At 44.1% G+C, this 20,167-nt stretch overlaps 1 protein-coding gene across 6 annotated transcripts; it reads right to left on the bottom strand.

Moving 5' to 3' along the window:
• Positions 1 to 1,071: 1,071 nt before the first annotated feature.
• LOC306916871 (ankyrin repeat and protein kinase domain-containing protein 1-like) lies at positions 1,072 to 19,149 on the bottom strand. 6 transcript variants are annotated; one of them, XM_079494949.1, is made up of 11 exons: positions 18,998 to 19,149; positions 14,905 to 14,973; positions 13,852 to 14,069; positions 11,026 to 11,194; positions 10,025 to 10,183; positions 8,389 to 8,516; positions 7,818 to 7,846; positions 6,234 to 6,398; positions 5,330 to 5,412; positions 4,837 to 4,885; positions 1,072 to 1,567 (listed from the first exon to the last, which is right to left on the bottom strand). In XM_079494949.1, exons 3-11 carry the CDS (start codon positions 14,061 to 14,063, stop codon positions 1,455 to 1,457), a joined length of 1,107 nt encoding a protein of 368 aa, XP_079351075.1. In that variant the 5' UTR covers positions 14,064 to 14,069; positions 14,905 to 14,973; positions 18,998 to 19,149; the 3' UTR covers positions 1,072 to 1,454. The 6 variants fall into 6 exon arrangements, with proteins under 6 accessions (XP_079351075.1, XP_079351073.1, XP_079351076.1 ...); XM_079494947.1 differs by having other exon boundaries at positions 14,905 to 14,963; XM_079494950.1 differs by lacking the exon at positions 18,998 to 19,149 and adding an exon at positions 18,875 to 18,889 and having other exon boundaries at positions 14,905 to 14,963.
• Positions 19,150 to 20,167: the final 1,018 nt, after the last annotated feature.

Below are 20,167 nucleotides of genomic sequence, written 5' to 3'. Positions count from 1 at the left end.
TTGAATGGTTGAGTGAATATACTATAGCTTCTCGCAACGCCAGCAGAGGTCAGTATTCTTCAACTTCCTACGCCAATAATGCTGCTGCTCTGACAAAACTCTGTCTAATCACTATTCAGCACAACTGACGATATTTCTAACGTGATTAATCCATTCTCAGATCTTCTAATAACGGCTAGGTGTGCTGTCATGCCTGTTTCAGCACGGCGGGATAGCCTATTTCAACCAATTGTACCACCAGTGGTAACTGGACAGGATTTTTAGATCGTGTTAAAAAAGGCCACACATGGGGACAGCTGGAGAAGATGGCCCAGGACCGGGATGTCTGGAGAGCTCTTGTTCGTGGCCTATGCCCAAAGTTGGGCTACAGGCGTAAGTAAGTAAGTTAAAAAAGGCCTCAAGTGGGAATTGTGTTATTTGTCCCTCTTCTACTCTACCCTGGTCAGAGTTACCTGGGAGAGTAAGAAAACATCAGTCTATTTTAGGCAGGGACAGTCCACCATCACTCTTTGCTGCATAATATAACTTGCTGTTAAATACAGGCAAAGAGGTTTCATGGATGCGGTGAGAGACGATATGCAGCAGTCACAGCTGGAGACATGAAGAAAACAAATAGAATACATCTTCAGAAGTCCTGAGATTTGTTTTGCTTTAATCCCTGAGTGTTCCTGTGAGCACAGTTGAATGGTGTGTTTTAGAAATGTCTTCATTTGGATGGCTAGAAATGGTAACTTATGCAAAGTCAGCCTCAGACTCTTTAATGATAATGATAATTCATTTATTTATATAGCACATTTCTAGACGAAGTCACAAAGTGCTTTACATCAAGAGAACAATAAAAGATCAATCCATAAAAATATAAAACATACATAATAATACAATAATGACAGTTAGGAAAAGGCTTTAAGATAAAGGTGGGTTTTCAGCAGAGTTTTAAATGTGGATATTGATTTTGCGCATCTTAGGGCGCATCTTAGGTCATGTAATTGTGTCGCTTGAACAATGATTTTAATCTCTCGGTGGGAACGCACCCCCGGCGTCTATGGATATTAATACACAAGAACAATATCAGACCTTCAAGAATCAATTTATTGAACAATTACACACTTCTATGATCATACAATAACATATAATATAATATTATATGTTATAACATATAATATATCTGAATAAGGAGATATTCATTTATTATGAATATCCTTTTAATAATATGTATGGAATGAATATGAAATTAAAACAAAACAATGGCATGACAATGATCTAATTAATAATGAATCAATATAGATGAACAATGAATGATTTGAATGTCACTAATTAAGTGTAATCAACCAACAACATGCTCACAGCAGTAGGAGAGGACAGACTGAAGGACTCGAGGTCAAGGACACTTCGACACTTAGCCAGGAGGAGACGGGAATCGAACCTGGAACCTTCGGATCCCAAGGACGGCTGCTCTACAGGTACCTCCTGACCCACTGCCACATCCGCGTCCGCACGAAGAGATTTATAAATCTGTGGAGAACCTGCGGCCATCCAGGACACCGGTCTGGTGTCCATTTCACTACATCTGATGAGAAAACAGCACAGTAAACATTAAAAAACATCATTCACTGAGTGACTGACATCGACCCTCCTCGCTAAATATATGCCCAGCCACGAGCCGAGCACCTATCTTGGGCATAGGAGCCAGCGCCACCAACCTGGAGGGTCCACTTGAGACCAGTGGGAACTTTCCAGTGAGTCATGAGGACCACATAGGGACAGTGGGACACGGTGAGCAAGGACCACATAGGGACAGTGGGACACGGTGAGCAAGGACCACATAGGGACAGTGGGACACGGTGAGCCATGAGGACCACATAGGGACAGTGGGACACGGTGAGCCAGGACCACATAGGGACAGTGGGACACGGTGAGCCAGGACCACATAGGGACAGTGGGACACGGTGAGCCAGGACCACATAGGGACAGTGGGACACGGTGAACCAGGACCACATAGGGACAGTGGGACACGGTGAGCCATGAGGACCACATAGGGACAGTGGGACACGGTGAGCCAGGACCACATAGGGACAGTGGGACACGGTGAGCCATGAGGACCACATAGGGACAGTGGGACACGGTGAGCCAGGACCACATAGGGACAGTGGGACACGGTGAGCCAGGACCACATAGGGACAGTGGGACACGGTGAGCCATGAGGACCACATAGGGACAGTGGGACACGGTGAGCCAGGACCACATAGGGACAGTGGGACACGGTGAGCCAGGACCACATAGGGACAGTGGGACACGGTGAGCAAGGACCACATAGGGACAGTGGGACACGGTGAGCCAGGACCACATAGGGACAGTGGGACACGGTGAGCCATGAGGACCACATAGGGACAGTGGGACACGGTGAGCCATGAGGACCACATAGGGACAGTGGGACACGGTGAGCCATGAGGATCACATAGGGACAGTGGGACACGGTGAGCAAGGACCACATAGGGACAGTGGGACACGGTGAGCCAGGACCACATAGGGACAGTGGGACATGGTGAGCCAGGACCACATAGGGACAGTGGGACACGGTGAGCCAGGACCACATAGGGACAGTGGGACACGGTGAGCCAGGACCACATAGGGACAGTGGGACACGGTGAGCCAGGACCACATAGGGACAGTGGGACACGGTGAGCCAGGACCACATAGGGACAGTGGGACACCCCTGATGGCACAATGTCACGAGGCGTGATGGACTGACAACCTTCAGGAGTGTGTCACGAGGCGTCGTGATCTTCATATAACGGAGACAGCCTTATATGGAGCGTCACACGAGGCGTGTTGTCACGAGGCGTGATGGACTGACAACCATATATGTGAGTGACGGAGCGACGGACAGGTTTCGCAGGTTTTCATAGTAATTCTGCGACCTACAGTCACAATAATAATAAATAATACCTCCTCAAGCATTGGATGCACAAGGACAATACAATAATAATAATACCTCCTCTAGCATTGGATGCACGAGGACAATACAATAATAATAATACCTCCTCTAGCATTGGATGCACAAGGACAATACAATAATAATAATACCTCCTCTAGCATTGGATGCACAAGGACAATACAATAATAATAATACCTCCTCTAGCATTGGATGCACGAGGACAATACAATAATAATAATACCTCCTCTAGCATTGGATGCACAAGGACAATACAATAATAATAATACCTCCTCAAGCATTGGATGCACAAGGACAATACAATAATAATAATACCTCCTCAAGCATTGGATGCACAAGGACAATACAATAATAATAATACCTCCTCAAGCATTGGATGCACAAGGACAATACAATAATAATAATACCTCCTCTAGCATTGGACTGCACGAGGACAATACAATAATAATAATAATACCTCCTCTAGCATTGGATGCACAAGGACAATACAATAATAATAATAATACCTCCTCTAGCATTGGATGCACAAGGACAATACAACAATAATAATAATACCTCCTCAAGCATTGGATGCACAAGGACAATACAACAATAATAATAATAATACCTCCTCTAGCATTGGATGCACGAGGACAATACAATAATAATAATAATACCTCCTCTAGCATTGGATGCACAAGGACAATACAATAATAATAATAATACCTCCTCTAGCATTGGATGCACAAGGACAATACAATAATAATAATACCTCCTCTAGCATTGGATGCACAAGGACAATACAATAATAATAATACCTCCTCTAGCATTGGACTATAAGGACAATACAATAACAATAATACCTCCTCAAGCATTGGATGCACAAGGACAATACAATAATAATAATACCTCCTCTAGCATTGGATGCACAAGGACAATACAATAATAATAATACCTCCTCTAGCATTGGATGCACAAGGACAATACAATAATAATAATACCTCCTCTAGCATTGGACTATAAGGACAATACAATAACAATAATACCTCCTCAAGCATTGGATGCACAAGGACAATACAATAATAATAATACCTCCTCTAGCATTGGACTATAAGGACAATACAATAACAATAATACCTCCTCAAGCATTGGATGCACAAGGACAATACAATAATAATAATACCTCCTCTAGCATTGGATGCATGAGGACAATACAATAATAATAATATCTCCTCTAGCATTGGATGCACAAGGACAATACAATAATAATAATACCTCCTCTAGCATTGGATGCATGAGGACAATACAATAATAATAATACCTCCTCTAGCATTGGATGCATGAGGACAATACAATAATAATAATACCTCCTCAAGCATTGGATGCACAAGGACAATACAATAATAATAATAATACCTCCTCTAGCATTGGATGCACAAGGACAATACAATAATACCTCCTCAAACATTGGATGCACGAGGACAATACAATAATAATAATAATACCTCCTCTAGCATTGGATGCACAAGGACAATACAATAATAATAATACCTCCTCTAGCATTGGATGCACAAGGACAATACAATAACAATAATACCTCCTCTAGCATTGGATGCACAAGGCCAATACAATAACAATAATACCTCCTCTAGCATTGGATGCACAAGGACAATACAATAATACCTCCTCTAGCATTGGATGCACAAGGACAATACAATAATAATAATACCTCCTCTAGCATTGGATGCATGAGGACAATACAATAATAATAATACCTCCTCAAGCATTGGACTATAAGGACAATACAATAATAATAATACCTCCTCAAGCATTGGACTATAAGGACAATACAATAATAATAATACCTCCTCTAGCATTGGACTATAAGGACAACACAAGCTCACCTATTTCGTCCTTGAAGACAACAGCAGGCTCAGTATCTGGAGCAGCATCCTGTTGAACACAGTTATGTTGTTTCATTTCATGAAGTATGGTTATTGTACAAGATCACATCTATTGAACAACATTATGTTTTGAAAGGAGATAAGAGAAAGAAAGCAAAAATACCTATGTTTCTATGTCAGTCGTGCTCAATATTTCATGTCAAGGACCCCCAGAATTATATGTATTTGGCCGCGGCCCCCCATCTGAAAATATGTTGTTCCAGGGACGCCCCCGGATGCAACGATTTGAGTGAAAAATATATTTTCGAAGATTTGCGCCAAATTTTCAAAAATAGCAGACCTACAAGTTCATAGCGCGGCACCGTTGTAGATCTGCTATTTTTCAATAGCTAAAGCATATCATAATGCTTTAAAACACCAAAACGGGGTTCCTGTCCAAAATGGGTTAAAGTGAGTGAATGAGTTTAGAATGCATCATGTGTTCTTTCTTTACCAGCTCCTCTAGCACGTCGCGGACAGCGTCAGTAATCCCATGCTTGTGCTTCTCATACAGCTCTTCTGTCACAGCAGCGCATTCTGGGAACAACACAGACACAACGTTGATGCAGCTGCTCAGACCAAGCAAGCCCCCATGCATTCAGGACCACGGCCGTCGCCTGGTGGTCAAATCCATAGAGTTATATACAAACTGGGCGGACGGACTGCACCCGGAACTGGGAGAACGCTCTATACTTCTGCATTTTTCTCGATTTGGGCACCAAAGTTTGGCCAGTAGGGTAGGGCGGCTTCAACGTTTCCCAGACACTCTGGGGGCCTCTGGTCAAATCTAGGGTAGCAACACTTCCACACCACATTTAAAACGCAACTTGTGCATGCTTCTATGATCTGAAACGCTAGCTATTGGTTATCTATTGGCCTCGATATTGAGGCCAATCCCTTATTCGGGGTACCATTTTGGACTGAGGTCGATAAAAAAAAACATTTTCCTGAAAAACCCATGTTTCTACTTTCTATGTCAGTGGTGCTCAACCTTTTTCATGTCAAGGACCCCCAGAATTATCTCTATTGGGTCACGGACCCCCATCTCAAAATATGTAGTTCCAGGAACCCCCCCAGAAGCCAATATTTTAATTAAAAATGTTCGCTCTGAAATATATATATATTCAAAGATTTGTGCCACATTTTCACGATTTAAAAAAAATGGATCAAGGCAGACCTCCGGGTGAAGTTATCTACTCTATTATTTTCTCTTACATTATGTTCTGTTCAGTTCAGTTCAGTTCAGTTCAGTTCAGTTCAGTTCAGTTCAGTTCAGTTCCTTGCCATTTCATATTTCTAGGTGGGAGGTATATGAAACCATTAAACTGCAGCTTGTTGCGGGACAGTCTTCTTCTCACCTGCAAAGGTTGGTCTTTGGTCTCGGTTTTGGCTCCAGCATTTCACCATGATTTCTACCAGCTCCTCCAGCCCTGGGACCTCCTCCGCCTTCATGTTTTCAACGTCCTCTAGGGATGGTCTCACTCCGTTGGAAGCATCAAACGGTGCATAGCTGTGCCCGGGGTCTGGGAGAGTGGAGAGGAAGATACATGGTAAATGGTAAATGGTGCATTTATATAGAGCCTTTATCCAAGGCGCTTTACATAGATTGTGCATTACATTCACCCATTCACACACACATTCATACACCGATTGCAGCGGAAGCCATGCAAGGCACCAACCAGCACATCGGGAGCAATTTGGGGTTCAGTGTCTTGCCCAAGGACACTTCGACATGTGGAGAGGAGGAGCCGGGATTCGAACAGCCGACCCATGGATCATTGGACGACCTGCTCTACCTCCTGAGCCACAGTCGCCACAAAAGACACATGATTGGGACGGGACGGGAAGTAGAGAAGAGAATCCTTACTTAACCTTACTAGATGATACCATGTCTCGCTAGATTTGTTGTTTTTTCAATGTATTTGCCACTGTTTGTTGTCCTGCACTTTTTTGCCATGAGAACATAATTGTGTTAAGTGTTGTTGCTGTTTGTTTTTTACTGTTGTTGAGACCGAAGACAAATTTCCACACGTGGACAATAAATTAAACTAACTAACTAACTAACTAACTAACTAACTAACTCAACCAACCAACCAACCAACTAACTAACTAACTAACTAACTAACTAACTTATACACAGAATGGATACTCGTCATCTAGTTTCTAATTATTCTTATTGTCGAGTTAACATTAAGTCAAAGAATGGAATCTGAGACATTGAGTGATTAAGGTACTGCAGTGTCCACCAAGATTATAATAATTTTTTCCCCCTGAAGCACAATGTATGTTTTTAAATATTTACTATGGAAGAACTGCAGCAGCATGACGAGGCATGATGACATTATTTATTTTGCTCAGATATATTTTTTTATAATGTTATCAACGTGGGGCTTGAAGGTGTTTTTAGGCAAGCACCTTGGCGTTTTCAGACAAAAAAGAAAAGAAAGAAAAACGTTGCAGTCCCGCAGTCTCCTACCCTGGACCAGGAAATGAAACCCAATGCATTTTTCCCATAGTCATTTCTTAAAGTATTTATTTAAAGACGGTTACGCCGCGGACAAAGCCAACTCGAGTCGTGACAACTCATGACAACACAAACAATATTTTGGACCAAACAAATAATTAGAAAGAAGAAAAACAACAAAAAAAGTGTTGTAACCTGCCGTTTTTTTCTTCTTTCTAATTATTTGTTTGGTCCAAAATATTGTTTGTGTTGTCATGAGTTGTCACGACTCGAGTTGGCTTTGTCCGCGGCGTAACCGTCTTTAAATAAATACTTTAAGAAATGACTATGAGGAAAATGCATTGGGTTTCATTTCCTGGTCCAGGGTAGGAGGCGGGACGGCGACGCTCTATACAGGCAGAGAGAACAGAAAATGAGGACAACAAAGGAGAAGGAAAGAAAGAAAAAATGAAGAAGTGAGAGAGAGAATTATACTCACTTAAAATGGTCCACAGCAGTATTGCGTAACTAAAATAAAAAGAGACATTGTTCAGCAATTAGTTTATACATCACACATGGGACAGACAGCATTAGCAACTCATTCTCAACACAAACAAAAAAAGTGCAGAATGGCAACAGGATAAAAACATATGCCTAAACCTGGATTTATCATCTTCACATGTGAAATGTGTTTACTTACATAATATACTTCCTGTAATACAAAACATCTAAATGATCAACATGAATGTTCTACTTGCTAGTATGGGTCCTATATCCACTAAGCAGCCATCAATGCATTTGGATATTCACAGGGCTTTACAGTGCCAGTGAGTAGTGACTGAGTCTAGAAGTGTCTATTTGTACGTTTCTAAATGTTTTGATGAATTGAACAAGGTGGACCCTCTTGTAAACAAGTGTAATGCTTAATTGGGTCGTCCACTCACAGATAACAGTCTTTGTATTGAGTTTGTGCTTGAAATGTACTGTAATTCTGCAAACTGTTGATAAATATTTCAATCAATCAATCAAAAGCCACACAGAAAAGGACACAGGGAATGAATGATGAATACCTGTAGACATCGTAGGCACCGGTGGCTGTGTACATGGCCTCTGGGGGTCTGAAGAAGGGCGTCTGCACCCCCCTGAGAGGAATGACTGTCTCTCTGTTGGCTAGCATGGCGAGGTTAAAGTCAGTGATCTGGATGGACGGAGAGAGAGAGCATAAAGGGAACAGAGAGGAAGGAAGGAAGGAAGGAAGAGAGAGAATGATGTTACTACTATACGACAACGGCCAGGCAAGCTCCACCACAGAATCAAATGCCTGAACACTGCATGTCACCCTGGCTGGCCTAGAGCTGTCACACTGGAATACTTCACCATTATGTCAGTCTAGTCCACGGGTTCCCAAAGTGTGGTCCGGGGACCCCTAGGGGTACTTGAGGGAGTTCCAGGGGGTACCTAGCTCAATTAGAGATATAAGGAACCAAATGGACCCTTATGCGTCTGTAACTCAGAGAGTGTACAAATGGAACCAAATGGACCCGTTGTACACTCTCTGAGTTAAATTAACAGTGGTTTTACAATATAAATTGGGGTACCAGAGATAGAAATGCCATTAAATCGGGGGTCCGTAGCATAATGCGTGTGAAACTGGGGGTCCATGAAATGGACATGTTTCGGAATCACTGCTAGAGCCGTAAAGATCCTCCCTTATCGGGGTCACTGGCATATGTTTTCAAATGGGGGGTCCGTGGCCTAATAAATGTTGATTTGGGGGTCCTTGACACGAAAAAGTTTGGGAACCCACTGGTCTAGTCTTCCTGTATGCTGGTTAACCTTCCTGTGAATTACACTTATACAACGTCCTCAACTACTCATTAGGGCATTCACTTCTAGTCATTTTTACTAGTTGACTAGTTGCCTAGTTTACTAGTCGACTAGTTGTTTAACTACCTATTATGTAAAAAATAAAATAAATTAAAAAAATAAACCTTTATTTTTATTTTTTAGAAATAAATATTTGTACATTGAAAAACTGTGTACATGGTGACTATAACTATAATCTACCTGATCTTGAGGCCTACAAAATCGGGGAAAAAAATAAAAATAAAAAAAAACTAGTACCAACAAGGTCGACTAGTGGATTTACTAGTCGACTAGTAAACTAGTCGACTAGTTGCTTAATGCCCTACTACTCATGCAGATGTGTTACATCACAAAAGGAACATCCAGATTTTGTTTGGCCATGAGGTGATCAGATTTAAAATAAATAAATAAAAGAAAATATGTACAAGGTACATCCTCCGTTTTTGAGTGGTGCAACCACTCCAAGGAACAGCAATGTCCGTGTTAACCTATATTTGTGTATGACTCATGTGTGACTAATGAGTACCAGTAGGGGCGCTGTTGTGCCAGAGACAGAGAGAAAGTATTGCACTGTTGCCTGCTAATGAGAGAGAGAGAGAGAGAGAGAGAGAGAGAGGGGGGGGGGGGGATTTGCACCACTCAGTTCACACGGGTGTGATTTTTTTTTTTTTACAAACTACAAAAATAATCATGAAAAACAAGATGGGGGCTCGAAACCCACTTTTAAATGCTCCAATTCTATTCAAACCACAACTTCATACAATAACAGAATGGAGATGATCATGAACAGCAGTGCCAGAAGAGGGACACGCTTGACTCCTCATTGGTGGAATCCCCCACCTTGACATTTAGGCCCGAGTCCAGCAGTACGTTGTTGGGCTTCAGGTCCTTGTGGATGAGAGCCGGTGTGAGACTGTGAAGATTCCTCATGCCCACGGCCACTTGGTGAACCAGTCGGAAGACCAGAGGCCAGGGTAGCAGCTTGTTCTCTCGTTTTCTCTGGTGAGGGTTGGGAGGGGGGGTGGGGGGAGGGGTGTCAAACAGAAATGTTACATTCACAATCTCATGCAGAGACACAAATACAAAGCTCTAATCCACCCATTTTCACTGTATAGTGAAGAGATGCTTCACATGCAGGCTGACATGATGGCTGCTGGCACTGCAAGAGCTCTCTCTCTCTCTCTCTCTCTCTCTCTCTCTCTCTCTCTCTCTCTCTCTCTCTCTCTCTCTCTCTCCCCCCAAACATATCATAACAAAAAACAAAAAATACCATTTTTACAACCCTTAGGAATAATATGTTTAATTTGTTATTGGTTATGTGTTTTATTGACTTCTTACTCTGCTATCTGATAATGCAGGGGTTCTCAACCTTTTTGGCCGGGGACCCCCGGAAATGCTTTGGCAATGTCTCGGGACCCCCGCCCCGCCCCCTCCCGACCCCCAATATAGATTGACTGCTACAATAACCTTAATAATAGAGACAATACACCATAAATAAATACTGAAACCAGATATAATCATTAGGGAAGGTGTATGCATGTACTATGTGTACTATATGTAAACTCTTCATTTCCTTTTTCCAGCCATTCATTTTTTTATGTATTTGGGGACCCCCCAAAATAATTTGGCGACCCCCCCAAGGGGTCGCGACCCACGGGTTGAGAACCCCTGTGATAATGCATTATTGTTATCTTATTTATTTGATATAAATGGTACATTTTGCATTTACACAGGCCTAGTGCTTTTATACAAGGCGCGTTACATTCCCCCTTTCACACAGCTGGCATCATTAATGACATAAACGGAAACCAATGCATCCGTGAAGAGGGATTCTAGCTGACCTGCATGGAGAAGAGGGATCCTCTCGTCATCATATCCGTGACCAGACCCACGAATATCAAGGGGGATAAGGGTCTATAGCCCTTGAAGACCCCCAGGATCTTCTGGATATAGGGCCCCTCTGCACGGAGCATCAGCTCAGCCTCACAGAACAAATCCTCCTCTGGGCGTCTGGAGAGGAAACATGATGACATAATATGTAACTACTAGGGTTGATCTGAAGACGACACGTGACATATAATGTAACTAGTGTTGATCTGAAGAGGACACGTGACATATAATGTAACTATAGGGTTGATCTGAAGACGACACGTGACATATAATGTAACTAGTGTTGATCTGAAGAGGACACATGACATATAATGTAACTATAGGGTTGATCTGAAGACGACACATGACATATAATGTAACTATAGGGTTGATCTGAAGACGACACATGACATATAATGTAACTATAGGGTTGATCTGAAGACGACACATGACATATAATGTAACTATAGGGTTGATCTGAAGACGACACATGACATATAATGTAACTAGTGTTGATCTGAAGAGGACACGTGCAGCCTTATATATTATGTAACTATAGGGTTGATCTGAAGATGACACATGACATATAATGTAACTATAGGGTTGATCTGAAGACGACACATGACATATAATGTAACTAGTGTTGATCTGAAGAGGACACGTGCAGCCTTATATATTATGTAACTATAGGGTTGATCTGAAGATGACACATGACATATAATGTAACTATAGGGTTGATCTGAAGACGACACATGACATATAATGTAACTAGTGTTGATCTGAAGTGGACACGTGCAGCCTTATATATTATGTAACTATAGAGCGTCGCAGTCCCGCCTCCTACCCTGGACCAGGAAATGAAACCCAATGCATTTTCCTCATAGACATTTCTTAAAGTATTTATTTAAAGACGGTTACGCCGCGGACAAAGCCAACTCGAGTCGTGACAACTCATGACAACACAAACAATATTTTGGACCAAACAAATAATTACAAAGAAGAAAAAAACGGCAGGTTACAACACTTTATTTGTTGTTTTTCTTCTTTGTAATTATTTGTTTGGTCCAAAATATTGTTTGTGTTGTCATGAGTTGTCACGACTCGAGTTGGCTTTGTCCGCGGCGTAACCGTCTTTAAATAAATACTTTAAGGAATTAATGTCTATGGGAAAAATGCATTGGGTTTCATTTCCTGGTCCAGGGCAAGGACTGTCTAAAGAGGACGAGACGCGAAGACAACATGGCGTCGTACGGGCGACGCCATGTTGCTCCATGGAAGGAAAGAAACATGCGCAATGGGCTATATGCAGCCAACACTTCCGCGTTCAGCTTCCTTGGTCTCAACTGCGCATGTTTCTTTCCTTCCAGGGAGCACCATGGAGCAACATGGCGTCGCCCGTACGGTCTTCGCGTCCCGTCCTCTTTAGACAGTCCTTGGTCCAGGGTAGGAGGCGGGACTGTGACGCTCTATAGGGTTGATCTGAAGATGACCCATATATATACTAGCTCAGTGGTTGCCAAACTGTGGTGCGTGTACCCCTTGTGGTGCACGAGCGCCTTCTAGGGGGTGCGTGACATGAAAAGGCTAATGGTGGTGCTATGGTTTTATTTTAAATATACTAACATATTATGCCAATATATGGCAAGTATATGCAGAATATGGCCTATGCTGCATATACATAGCCTGGCTAATAAGCCAGACTCAAATCACACTGTCGCGTGGTATTTGAGTCTGGAGTTGCTGTGTATGGATCTTGTTTCCCGGGGGGCGGGTTCAAACATTTTCTCTTTGACGCAATTGGTCAGAGCTACTGTCAGTCAAAGGTCTCAAGCATTGAACGTCACTGTACCAAAGCCCGCCCATATTGCATACCGTGTCCCGATTGGCCACACCAGTTCTCTGGTGTAGGAAATGGGCGTACAATTGAGCCTCTCCAGACCGTAATCCGCCGGCAGGCAATTTATTTTTTGCCAACGGCTGATTCGGTCTGGCTTATTAGCCAGGCTAGCATATACATGCCATATTCAGGTTCATTATGTGCATATATGTGGATAAATAGGAAATGTATGTCTCTATATAGCAATATGCAATTTATATTTCCATGTCGGGGGGTGCGTCAGCTAGGTCAGGAGGTAACAGGGGGTGCATGGCCAAAAAGGTTTGGGAACCGCTGTGTAAACTAGCTTATAATGTGACGATAAAAGCCCACTAAACACTATTCTACTATTCTATTCTAGAAGGACAACATCAGTCACCAGGACGCACCTTTTGGATTAATCTATCTATAATATGGAGTTGGAATGTCCGATAGGAAGGTATTTATGTTCAAATGAAAATCAAAAAATTGAATTACTGAATCAAGCTACTTCAAACCTGTATGCTATGGGGTGCTAATGTTCCATTTAAACATCCCTTTAAGTATGCACTCCAGTACCAATTAACACATTCTGGAAGGGAACCTGTTTTGGTGTTTTAACTAAGCATTATGTTATACTTTAGCTATTGAAAAATAGCAGATCTACAAGCTCATAGCGCGCCACCGAGTGGCGCGCTATGAGCTTGTAGGTCTGCTATTTTTTGAAAAATCGTGAAAATGTGGCACAAATGTTTGAATATATATTCTTTCAGAGCGAACGTTTTTAACTCAAATCTTTGCTCAGGCCTAAATGGGTTAACACAAGTGTGCTACAAATTTGACCAGAGTAATATTTGACCAGGAGTAATATTTGACCAGGAGTAATATTTGACCAGGAGTATATACTGACTCAAGTACAGGAGGTGAGTGCTTTTCCACTTACCCGTCATCAAGACATATCAACTTAACGGCCACGTCCTTTTCCCACTGATGATGTCTGGCCTTGAAGACCTGACCGAATGAACCTTTCCCAAGCAACGTCCACTCTGTCCCCAAACTGGACTGACCAATCAGTGTACGGCACTTCCCTCTGGAGTTGGCTGTCTCTCTCCCAATTATTCTGATGTTTTCATCCTGCATTGTTCCTACTGCCATTGTTCTCTGAAGAGAGGGAGAGAATATTGTAATAGCAGCTCATTTTAACCCATTTTGGGCAGGAACCCCTTTTGGTGTTTTAAGCATTATGTTATGCTTTAGCTATTGAAAAATAGCAGATCTACAAGCTCGTAGCGCGCCACCGAGTGGCGCGCTACGAGCTTGTAGGTCTGCTATTTTTGAAAAATCGAAGAACGACTGACATAGAAACATAGCTTTTTCAGAAAACTGTCAGGATGTAGAAGACATTTTTAGAATCTGATCTCAGGTCAAAATGTAACCAAAACATATCACTCACCCTACCTTACCTTTAAGTAAAAGGAGCAATACCGCAATGTAGAATACTGGGTAAAAGTACCATAGTATTGGCATCAAAATATACTTCAAACACCAAAAGCAAATTTGCAGATGTTCACGCTCACAATGTGTCACATCATGAGGCCTTGTGAGCTTGAAGATCTTTAAAAAAATAAATCTAAATCCTAAAAGTAACTTTGAGTTAGCGTTTAAAGTGTAGTGGAGTAAAAAGTATACCTATATACCACATTGCCAAAGGCATGACACCCGTCTATTGTAGCGACAATGTTTAGTTCGTATTTCAGACAAAAATACATCTGAAGCAAAGCATGCAGTGAAGCCTCTACATTTACTAAAATAAAATTACAACTGAAATAAACACAAGTTCACAGAGCAGCATTTTATCAGTAGGACACTGGAAAAGTTTACAGAGCGCTGTGTGTGTGTGTGTGTGTGTGGGTGCATGCGTGCGTGCGTGCGTGTGTGCGTGCGTGCGTGCGTGCGTGCATGCGTAAGTAAAGAAAAAACCCAAGCCCTTACTTACATGACTTTCTTAATTCCAGTAGGCGATCCAACAACAGTGAGGTAGAACTTAGAAGACACCTAACAGATTCTCAAAGTAAAATTGGTTTTGCAGTAAATATGAGGTCTCATCCACGTCCTCAAGCCTCAATGTATGAACTGAGGTTCATGACGTGCTACTTATACTGCATATGGGGCTGTTGATTCAATCATTCAAACATACAGTTCAATCAGCTCTCAAATCGCTCTCAAAGGGCAAAAAACGCTCTCAAAGGGCACCTACGGACGGCTGCAATTCGAAACTGGCCCCCGTAAAATCGGAATCCCCCCCCCACCCCTTTTCCCCTCACTGTATATGTTTCTTTTCCCTTTTTACCTCCTTTATGATGAATTCCTGTTCTGTTCTTTGGCTATATAGAAGTGTCTATTTGTACGTCTCTAAATGTTTTGATGAATTGAACAAGGTGGACCCTCTTGTAAACAAGTGTAAGTCTTTGTATTGAGTTTGTGCTTGAAATGTACTATAGTTCTGCAAACTAAATATTTCAATCAATCAATCAATCAATCAATCAAGCTTGATCAAAGGGTTCTCTCTGTCTGTCTCTCCACCTGCATAACACAGAAAATCTTTGACTTTTAATGCTATTATTTTTATTAAAAATATATTAAATAGAAAAGTAAGGAAAATCTCTGGGTCAATGTAATTACTTTATATAGGTGGCCAGGGAATTTCCTGTTAAACCCATTTTGGGCGGGAACCCCTTTTGGTGTTTTAAGCATTATGTTATGCTTTAGCTATTGAAAAATAGCAGATCTACAAGCTCATAGCGCGGCACCGAGTGCCGCGCTACGAGCTTGTAGCTACGAGCTTGTAGCTACGAGCTTGTAGCTTCTTTGTGCAGGCGCCCGCGGGCGACAAGAGCTATATTGTGGTGTTTTTTTGTGTTTGTGTCTGCAGCACATGACGCCGGTGCGATGCCCACACATGAGGCCGGTGCGATGCCCACACATGAGGCCGGTGCGATGCCCACACATGAGGCCGGTGCGATGCCCACACATGAGGCCGGTGCGATGCCCACACATGAGGCCGGTGCGATGCCCACACATGAGGCCGGTGCGATGCCCACACATGAGGCCGGTGCGATGCCCACACATGAGGCCGGTGCGATGCCCACACATGAGGCCGGTGCGATGCCCACACATGAGGCCGGTGCGATGCCCACACATGAGGCCGGTGCGATGCCCACACATGAGGCCGGTGCGATGCCCACACATGAGGCCGGTGCGATGCCCACACATGAGGCCGGTGCGATGCCCACACATGAGGCCGGTGCGATGCCCACACATGAGGCCGGTGCGATGCCCACACATGAGGCCGGTGCGATGCCCACACATGAGGCCGGTGCGATGCCCACACATGAGGCCGGTGAGATGCCCACACATGAGGCCGGTGAGATGCAAGCGAAATGGAGCGTCTGGTCTGCGTTAATAGTCCCCTGTCTGAAACAACCTTTAGAGCCCAGTCCCGCCCCCTACCAGGGCCCAGTCCCGCCCCCTACCAGGGCCCAGTCCCGCCCCCTACCAGGGCCCAGTCCCGCCCCCTACCAGGGCCCAGTCCCGCCCCCTGCCAGGGCCCAGTCCCGCCCCCTACCAGGGCCCAGTCCCGCCCCCTACCAGGGCCCAGTCCCGCCCCCTGCCAGGGCCCAGTCCCGCCCCCTGCCAGGGCCCAGTCCCGCCCCCTGCCAGGGCCCAGTCCCGCCCCCTACCAGGGCCCAGTCCTGCCAGGGCCCAGTCCCACCCCCTGCCAGGGCCCAGTCCCGCCCCCTGCCAGGGCCCAGTCCCGCCCCCTACCAGGGCCCAGTCCCACCCCCTACCAGGGCCCAGTCCCGCCCCTACCAGGGCCCAGTCCCGCCCCCTACCAGGGCCCAGTCCCGCCCCCTACCAGGGCCCAGTCCCGCGCCCTGCCATGGGCCCAGTCCCACCCCCTGCCAGGGCCCAGTCCCGCCCCCTGCCAGGGCCCAGTCCCGCCCCCTACCAGGGCCCAGGAAATGATTCTCCGTTCATTTTCCTCATAGAAATTTCAAAAAGTATTTATTTAAAGACCCTTTAAGCCTCGTACGAAGCCAACTCTTGTCGTGACAAATCATGACAACAAACACATATTTTCGGGCCGAACAAATAATTAATTGTTTTTCTTCTTTGTAATTATTTGTTTGGTCCAAAATATTGTGTTTGTTGTCATGATTTGTCACGACTCGAGTTGGGTTTGTACGACACTTATAAGGTCTTTAAATAAATACGTTTTGAAATGTCTATGGGAAAAATGCATTGGGAACTATTTCCTGGGCCTGCCGTCGCCATGAAAGGGGGCGGGACTGCGACCCTCTCTTTCACAGAGCACAAAGGTGGGATTCACAGTGGTTTGACAATGCAGCTGATGATCAAAGGGGTTCAGTTGATTGAATCTGGCTGTTGGTCAAACTGAGAGATAGCATTATGCAGAAATAAGTGGGAGAAGGATATCCAACAATGGAACACAACCACCTAATCATTATGTGTATTCCTGCATCAAGTGACGCCGGTACATAAAAATTGATATATTGGATATTCTACTCTTTAGACTGATGGGTGTTTAGTTTACCGACTGATATAATAGATGAAATGCACACACACACACACACACTGTGCCGCCCAGGCCCGGTTCTTCCTACAGGCCGACGAGCGCCATGGGGGAGGGGCGCCAAAAAAAAACAAAAACAAAAACAATTTTTTTTTTTTTTGTTCACAACATCCTGCTTGGGGCGCCAGATTGCTCAGGACCTGCCCTGGTGCCGCCCATCCATCGCACGAGACTCAGAATTATTTTTACTGCTGTTTATTAACACCATGCTGAAAACACTGTGCTGTAAAACACCGTAGAACTGACATACAAAACAAGACAACAAACAAAACATTAACTTGGGACATTCATAGTTACATTCACAATACATAAACCTTCACAATAAGATCCAAACAAATACAATACTGACCACTTTGCCTGCTTGCACATGAATGGGGGGGGGGGGGTCGACTTGGATCCTTCAGTCTTTCTCGAAAACCCTTTTGTTTTCTCTTCTTTTCTCTATTTACTTTACTTCATTTCTTGTACTTTACTTTCTTCTGCTTTACATTTATAGTTCACTTTACTTCGTTCACTTTACTTCTCCTAGTTTACTTTACTTCTTCTGGTCTACATTGCTTTCTTCCTTCTGCACAGAGCTCTCTCTCATGTGATCTGCACAGTGCACTCTCCTTCAATGTAAAAAGACTTCAGCCCTCTCTCACTCACAAACAGGTGTAACCAACAAGCTTAATTACCAGAACACAGATGCAACCAAGACACATAATGGGAAACCCACAGCCCATTGAACACACTAACACCAGGGCTCCACCGGGCGCGTCAGCGTCGCGTCTCCGTCACCGTCAGGGAATGTTCCCTTTTTAATCAATGAAGGGTGGCTCCACTGCCCGCGTTGCGTTGCGTTGACGGAGACGCGACGCATGCATTAAAATTGAACCGGTGCGTGTTTTGACGCACACGACGGAGACGCAACGCGTCTGGTGGAGCCCTGGTGTTAGAGTGCCCCCAAAAGGACAAAATACAGAAAAATAAAACCATGACATGGCTGCAGTAACGCCAGGGCTCCACCGGACGCGTTGCGTCTCCGTCGCGTGCGTCAAAAAACGCACCGGTTCAATTTTAATGCACGCGTCGCGTCTCCGTCAACGCAACGCGGGCAGTGGAGCCACCCTTCATTGATTACAAAGGGAACATTCCCTGACGGTGACGGAGACGCGACGCTGACGCGCCCGGTGGAGCCCTGGTGTTACACACACCAAGTTAATGTGGTATTTCCTATCATGGCCAACGTGGTATTTAGTGTGGCCTATAGCCTGGGCAGCATTCCTTGTTGGGTTTAAGATCCGGTCAGGGGGAGCGGATGATTTCTTACGTCATGTTGTAGTCACTGGTTTGTAGTCATCAGGCTGGAACCCCCAAACCAGAACCAGGTTTTCCTCCGAGGTGGAAAGCCTGGTGATGCGAGGTTAACTATGGCCTACTCAGTAGTACTCACTGTATCCTGTTGCCATGGGAACCTTGAGTGATGCTCTGGTTGCTCAAAGCTCTATCTCACTGGAGAATGGTGCAGTTGGGGGTTCAGTGCCTTGCTCAAAGGGCTCTTCAGCTGTGTTGGGGTGGTAAGTAAGTGGTGGCCATTCACTGCACACAGTTATTTTCTCAGAGAGGAGAGAAGAGGAGAGGTGAGGCGAGGGGGGATGGTTGAAGATGTCTGATTAGCCTATTAGTGTGAATGAGAATATCTGCCAGTCGATAAGACATGAAGACAGTATATAGAATCTGACAGAGGCTTTGCTATCATGTCTTCTACATTATGATCAAGAGGTAATCAGGTCAAAATAGAACACGTTTCATGAAACCTACAACTGCGTGGACGAGCCAGGGTCAAACGAGGCATTGGCCACGTTCTGTCTCTCTCAATCTTTATCTTTCTAACCACGTGTACATATTCTACAGACACAGGCACACATTCGACCTACTGTATAAGCATTCCAGATTTGTAAAGTGGGACACCATTTGGGTCCGATTTAATTTGAAAACAGCCTATCCAACTTTGTTCAAGCGAGAATTACTTCATCCCCAGTCCCACACAACCACTCTCATTACATTCCAACCACTCTCCTTACATTCTTCTGACATTTTAGGCTTTTAAGTGAAGCTTAGGTCTATTTTGAGAGGCCTAAAAGTGCAAGTGGAAAACAATAATATAATACCCAGATCATTATATTGCAAATAACCATTATACGTGTAGTAAAGTACAGCTGTTGTACGGATACCTCGTAGAAGTAGAAGACAACACACCTGGTCGGCTGTGCCAATACATAAACACAATTTTGGTAGTCGTAGCGCCTAAATAAATATATTAGGTGCTACTGGTGGCTGACAGTCGAGGATCAAGTTTAGACGTGTGCTGAAAATAACTAATGTCCAGAATGTTGACTTATGTTCAAATAAAGATGTTTATTTACCGTCTAAAGTCCTATACTGAATCCAAGTAAATATACATAGAAATAATAAACAGTCAAGGTGGTAGAGAACATTCAGTCCTGGTCTGCACAGTCGAAAAACAGTGTGCCTTCTCCCATCCGCAACACCTGTGCTTGATTACAGCCCTTCCTTAAATACCAGGGTGCAGTGCAGTGGCGTGCACAGACATTTAGAGGGG

Source organism: Electrona antarctica (genome assembly GCF_951216825.1).
Source record: "Electrona antarctica genome assembly, chromosome: 24".
Classification (NCBI taxonomy): Eukaryota; Metazoa; Chordata; class Actinopteri; order Myctophiformes; family Myctophidae; genus Electrona; species Electrona antarctica.
Note: the sequence above shows the minus strand (reverse complement) of the source record. Positions and strands in the feature narration are given on the sequence as shown.

Bases quoted from the DNA above. Each gene is read 5' to 3' on its own strand.
- LOC306916871 (XM_079494949.1), bottom strand. From the start codon at position 14,063: ATGGCAGTAGGAACAATGCAGGATGAAAACATCAGAATAATTGGGAGA. The intron at 8,517-10,024 runs GTGGGGGATTCC...CCGTCCATCCAG, and splicing joins ACTCGGGCCTAAATGTCAAG to ATCACTGACTTTAACCTCGC. The intron at 6,399-7,817 runs GTGAGTATAATT...CCACTCTCCCAG, and splicing joins ACTGCTGTGGACCATTTTAA to ACCCCGGGCACAGCTATGCA.